At 36.8% G+C, this 6,768-nt stretch overlaps 1 protein-coding gene across 1 annotated transcript; it reads left to right on the top strand.

The window, feature by feature from the left end:
- Nucleotides 1–2,970, top strand: LOC103410484 (probable receptor-like protein kinase At4g39110). Its single transcript, XM_008349180.3, has one exon. It carries the CDS (start codon nucleotides 123–125, stop codon nucleotides 2,796–2,798), a length of 2,676 nt encoding a protein of 891 aa, XP_008347402.1. The 5' UTR covers nucleotides 1–122; the 3' UTR covers nucleotides 2,799–2,970.
- The last annotated feature ends 3,798 nt before the right edge of the window (nucleotides 2,971–6,768 follow it).

Raw genomic sequence — 6,768 nt, 5'->3', positions numbered from 1 at the left:
CAACCACCCCTTTGAAGAAAAAAAAATTAAAACAAATTACCAATTACAGTTAGTTTTAGACCCCTTTTTCAAGTACATTTGCCAACTCTTTTGTGCTCAAACCTTCTCCTCGCCCAGGAGGGATGGAGATAGAAAAAAAACCAACCAAACAAAACCCAAACCTTTTTCTATCCTCCTTGCCATCATCATTTTCGACACCGATGGCTCTCCTCCTGGTCCTTCTCTTCTCCCTCCTTGTCTCCCCTGCCTTAGTCCTCTCTGCCTCATCACCACCCTTTACTCCCCAAGACAACTTCCTCATCGACTGTGGAGCCACCAACAAGGCCACCCTACCCGATGGGAGAACCTTCAAAACTGAATCAGAATCCACGCAGCAGTTGAAGGCAAACGATGACAACAAGGTCTCTGTTGACAAGGCAGATGTGCCTTCCCCTCTGTATTTGACTGCTAGGATTTTCAAGAGTGATGCCACTTACACGTTTCACATGGCAAGGCCAGGATGGCATTGGATTCGCCTTCATTTATACCCACTAAGCAACTCGGTGTTCGATCTTCAGAAGGCTAAGTTCAATGTCATGACAGACAAGTATACTTTACTGCACAACTTCAATGTCAATGAGAACAAGAACAACAACACCAAAAACCAAATTTTTATGAAGGAATACCTTCTAAACATAACCGAGCAGCAATTCTCCATCAAGTTCTCTCCCATGAAGAACTCTGCAGCGTTCATCAATGCGGTTGAGGTGGTTTCAGCTCCTGATAATTTGATCACCGACACAGCCAATAATCTTCAGCCGGCGAGCCAGTTTCAGGGGCTGTCCAAATTCGGTTACGAAACTATGTACAGGCTTAACATGGGAGGACCTCTTGTCACGTCCACAAATGACACATTAGGACGTACTTGGTTGCCTGATGATGCATACATTAAGTCAAAAAACATGGCCAAGGCTACATCTGTTGGGACTAGTACAGTCAAATACCCTGATGGACTAACCCCCCAAATTGCGCCACCAACTATTTATGCAACTGTTGTGCAAATGGCTGATGCTGTTGTGAGCAATCAAAATTTCAACATAACGTGGAATTTCCAGGCAGAAAACGCATTCGCATACTTAATTCGGTTACATTTCTGTGACATTGTAAGCAAATCACTTGGTAACCTCTACTTCAATGTGTACATTAATGGGAACATGGCAATAAGTGATTTGGATTTGTCACACACTGTCAACGGTTTGGCAATTCCGTACTACAAGGACATCGTCGTAAATGCTTCCTTGGTATCTAACGGATTATCAGTCCAAATTGGTCCTTCAAGAATGGACAATGGTGCGCCAAATGCCATTTTGAATGGTCTGGAAGTGATGAAACTAAGCAATTCCGTGGACAGTTTGGATGGAGAATTCGGGGTTGATGGAAAGAAAGTGGAAACAGAAGGTGGCGGGCCTCACAGAGGTGCGGTGGCTGCAGTTGGGTTTGGTTTAATGTTCGGGGCCTTCGTGGGGCTCGGAGCAATGGTTTACAAATGGCGAAAGAGACCTCAAGATTGGCAAAAGAGAAACAGTTTCTCTTCTTGGTTACTTCCTGTCCATGCCGGCGATACCAGCTTCATGTCTAGCAAGACCTCAATGGGGTCTCACAAGAGCAACATGTACAACTCCACCTTAGGCCTAGGCCGCTACTTCACTTTCCAGGAGTTACAAGAAGCCACCAACAACTTTGACTCAAGTAAGATCATTGGTGTTGGTGGATTCGGCAATGTGTATCTTGGCATAATTGATGACGGGACTAGTGTGGCTGTTAAGCGAGGAAACCCTCAATCTGAACAAGGCATTACAGAGTTCCAAACAGAAATCCAGATGTTGTCCAAGCTAAGGCATAGGCATTTGGTGTCACTGATTGGCTACTGTGACGAAAACTCAGAGATGATCTTAGTTTATGAGTACATGTCCAATGGACCTTTCCGCGATCATCTCTATGGAAAGAACTTGCCGCCATTGTCATGGAAGCAAAGACTAGAAATCTGTATTGGGTCAGCTCGAGGGCTTCATTACCTTCACACAGGGACATCACAAGGCATCATTCACCGTGACGTCAAGACAACCAACATTTTGCTTGATGATCAATTTACTGCCAAGGTGGCTGACTTCGGTCTTTCTAAGGACGCGCCTATGGGACAAAACCACGTCAGCACCGCCGTGAAAGGAAGCTTCGGGTACTTAGACCCCGAATACTTTAGAAGGCAGCAATTAACAGACAAGTCAGATGTGTACTCGTTCGGCGTTGTTTTACTTGAAGCACTGTGTGCAAGGCCTGCTATCAACCCAGCACTTCCAAGGGAGCAAGTGAACTTGGCTGACTGGGGAATGCAGTGGAAGAGGAAGGGTCTGCTCGAAAAGATCATTGATCCTCTCCTCGCCGGATCCATTAACCCGGAATCAATGAAAAAGTTTGCCGAGGCTGCAGAGAAATGTTTGGCAGAACATGGTGTGGACAGGCCTACAATGGGAGATGTGTTGTGGAACTTGGAGTATGCTTTGCAACTTCAAGAGGCATTCACTCAAGGAAAGGCTGAGGAAGAAAGTAGCAGCGCTGTGCCGCCTTCCACTGAGGCCACTACCACTGCCACATCTCCTACTGGTGCTGCTGCCGTGGTTCCTCCTCCTACTACCCCCACTTCCGCTAGCCGCCCGGCTACTATTCTGGAAGGCGACGAGGGTTCGACTGATGCTCACCCCATTAATGACCAATCAGGAACTGAAGTGTTTGCTCAATTTTCCAATCTAAATGGTAGGTAAGTTCAGAAAATTTGGTTCACCAAATGAAAGATGATGATCTAGTACTATTTGTAGCCATGGTGACCTAATAATTGTTTTGGGGTATTGGGGTTTCAAGATCATAACAAAACTCTAACTTTATACAATATGATGATGTACTGGTTGAGGAAATTATAAACATATTTTAGTGTAATATTTTGTAATTTAATCTATTTGTAGCATAGATGCAAATTAGACTTTGAATATTTGTGTAATTACAGAAGGCAAAGTAAAATTGTAGGCTGCTTAGCATTGATTTATATACCAAGAAATACAAGCCTCATGCTATTGCAAAGATGCAAGTAACATCCAAACGTTAAAATGTAACACATGATCAAAGAATTTCGAACATCTCATAAGAATTTAAATAAGATAGTCTGAGAAGTTGAATGGCCAAAAACTTTTACAAATAACCGGTTATGTCGGCAGTATGACAAGTTGAATGGTTAAGCACTCTCACAAATAACAATTCCCGCCGTATTCCAACACACGGTGCCAATCAAGTTCTGTGTCCAACTTCGCCCCCAAGAAACAGTCGCTTATATAAAGAATAAGAAACCATAGTGTAATACTCAATGTGTGAATTAGAGAAAGGAAAGCTTGGGAAAAATAACGGTTATGTATATATATAGGAAGCCCTTAACGAAACGGGGATTAGTTGGGGTGCTCACATCACATTGAACTTTAACGATTTGAATCATCTTTTTTTCAAGTTGCACCTCATAGATCATGCTTGCAAAATATTAGCCAAATCGGAAATATTTGAGACATCTAATTGAGTTGAAAAAAAAATTGACGAATATAAGGATAATCTATAAATCGAGATTTACAAAATAAACAGTTCGAATCGTTAAAGCTCAATATGAAATGGGTCTTGTGGATGCAAATTTCTTCCTCCTTAATCTTGGACAAAATTGCACCTACAAAACAATTAACACATTTGGTTAAGGTCAAAAGCCTCACGCGCCCACAATGAATTGGGGGGGGGGGGAGGGCTTTGGCCGAAAAACCTCTGATGTCAAAGTTAGAATTTATAAAGAAAAGTGTTTTGAGAGTTTTTCAAGAGTGTAGACCTAGGTTTTTAGAGAAACTGGGGTTCAATATATAGAGCATGGCCGGACCCCCTTTTGAGAAAAGTTTTCCAGCCCTTTGGGGTATTTTTGTGTGAAATGGGTGATTTAATTGGTAATTAATGGATTAATTAGGAATAAATCCATTAATTAGCCAATTAACTCAATTTATATGGAATGTTTTGAAGGTTATGAAATAATTACCTTGTGGAAAATGTAGGATAAGGATAGATAAAATAACTTTGAATTTGTTACCTATTTTGAGCATTTTTTATAAACCTGGCATTCGTGTCATGTTTTCCGTGTTCGTGTCGTTTTCGTGTCATACCCGATATCTTAACGGGTTGTGTCGTGTAACACCCGTTAAAATAAACGGGTAAAATGACCCGACCTAACATTGACCCGATAATATTAACAGGTAATATGACCTGACCCGTTACCCGTTAAGGAAAATATATTTTAAACCAATAAATAATCAAATGAAAAACATAATACTAAATAAGTATATACATTCCATATTATCACATCCAAAACATAAAAACGCAATTTTGTTTTAAGTATATTTTCGCTTACCTAAAGTCTTTAATAGTTTTTTAATTAATGTAGAAATGTAAAAAAATATAGAAAAAAATATATAAACACTCGTAATGACAAGCTTTATAACTTTCATGAAGAACTTAACTTCGAAATTCGCCACTATAATCATATAAATCATAGATCAAACTTTAACCGTTGATTGTTGTTTACATTTATGCTTCATTGTTCTCATCAAATTTCGTTTTTTTAGATTTTCTTTTTTGAAAACATGATCTATTAGAGGGTGTAGGTAGAGGAACGGTTTGGATCGTTGATATTATATTTAGAGTTTTACGGTTAGTGAAAATATTGCTTGATGTTTATAAAGTTTCTACAAATATATGACATTGACTCATATTTCAGTTAACCGTAAATATCGAAACGTTATATCATCTTCTTACATCCGCCAAATGATCATGTTTTCAAAAAATAAAATTTTAAAAATGAAATTCAGTAAGAAGAATAAAGCGTAAATGACAATCGACGATTAAATAAGTTTAAGGTTTCACTACTACAAAATTATCTATTGCTAGCGGTCCAAAAACTTTTTTCAACGATCCAACCGTCAAACTTATTTGTACACATTCCAAGATCGCATACGTAAAAAATCGTAAAAAAACAAATATTCAGAGATTACGTAATGGAACAAAAGTTTTCGACGGTTATAAACGAAAAATCACAATTTAACGGTTATTTTATCTCCGATTTTGATGATTTTTTACAGATAGACTCCTCGACCTATAAGAATGTAATGAATAAATTTGATCTTTAATTTAAATTATTTATATTAGTGGATACCACAAAAACTTATTTTATACTTAATAGAAGTATAATATTAACTCTAAGTGTTTGTTTAATCTACTGTTTTGATGCAATATGCATTCTACAAAACTTTTTTCAACGATCCAACCGTCAAACTTATTTGTACACATTCTAAGATCGCATACGTAAAAAATCATAAAAAAACAAACATTCAGACATTACGTAACAGAACAAAAGTTTTCGACGGTTATAAACGAAAAATCACAATTTAACGGTTCTTTGAGCTCCGATTTTGATGATTTTTTACAAATACACTCCTCGACTCTATAAGAATGTAATGAATAAATTTCATCTTTAATTTAAAGTATTTACTTTAGTGTATACCACAAAAACTTATTTTATACTTAATAGAAGTATAATATTAACTCTAAGTGTTTGTTTAATCTACCGTTTTGACGCAATATGCATTATACAAAACTTTTTTCAACGATCCAACCGTCAAACTTATTTGTACACATTCCGAGATCGCATACGTAAAAAATCATAAAAAAAAACATTCAGAGATTACGTAACGGAACAAAAGTTTTCGATGGTTATAAACGAAAAATCACAATTTAACGGTTATTTTAGCTCCGATTTTGATGATTTTTTACAGATCCACTCCTCGACCATATAAGAATGTAGTGAATAAATTTGATCTTTAATTTAAAGTATTTACACCAAACTTATTTTATACTTAATAGAAGTATAATATTAACTATAAGTGTTTGTTTAATCTACCGTTTTGACACAATATGCATTCTACGAAACATTTTTCAACGATCCAACCGTCAAACTTATTTTTACACATTTCGAGATCGTATACGTAAAAAATCGTAAAAAACAAGCATTCAGAGATTACGTAATGGAACAAAAGTTTTTTACGGTTATAAACGAAAAATCACAATTTAACGGTTATTTTATCTCCGATTTTGATGATTTTTTACAGATACACTCCTCGACCAATAAGAATGTAATGAATAAATTTGATCTTTAATTTAAAGTATTTACACTAGTGGATACCACAAAAACTTATTTTATACTTAATAGGAGTATAATATTAACTCTAAGTGTTTGTTTAATCTACTGTTTTGACGCCATATGCATTCTACAAAACTTTTTTCAATGATCCAACCGTCAAACTTATTTGTACACATTCCGAGATCGCATATGTAAAAAATCATAAAAAACAAACATTCAGAGGTTACATAACGGAACAAAAGTTTTCGACGGTTATAAATGAAAAATCACAATTTAACGGTTATTTGAGTTCCGATTTTGATGATTTTATACAGATACACTCCTCAACCCTATAAGAATGTAATGAATAAATTTGATCTTTAATTTAAAGTATTTACACTAGTGGATACCACAAAAACTTTTTTTATACTTAATTGAAGTATAATATTAACTTTAAGTGTTTGTTTAATCTACTATTTTGACGCAATATGCATTCTGTTGATGCACAAAACCGGATGGTCTTGGAACAACGTAAATCCGACCGT

The sequence above is a fragment of the Malus domestica genome, chromosome 05 (assembly GCF_042453785.1).
Source record: "Malus domestica chromosome 05, GDT2T_hap1".
NCBI lineage: Eukaryota > Viridiplantae > Streptophyta > Magnoliopsida > Rosales > Rosaceae > Malus > Malus domestica.
Note: the sequence above shows the minus strand (reverse complement) of the source record. Positions and strands in the feature narration are given on the sequence as shown.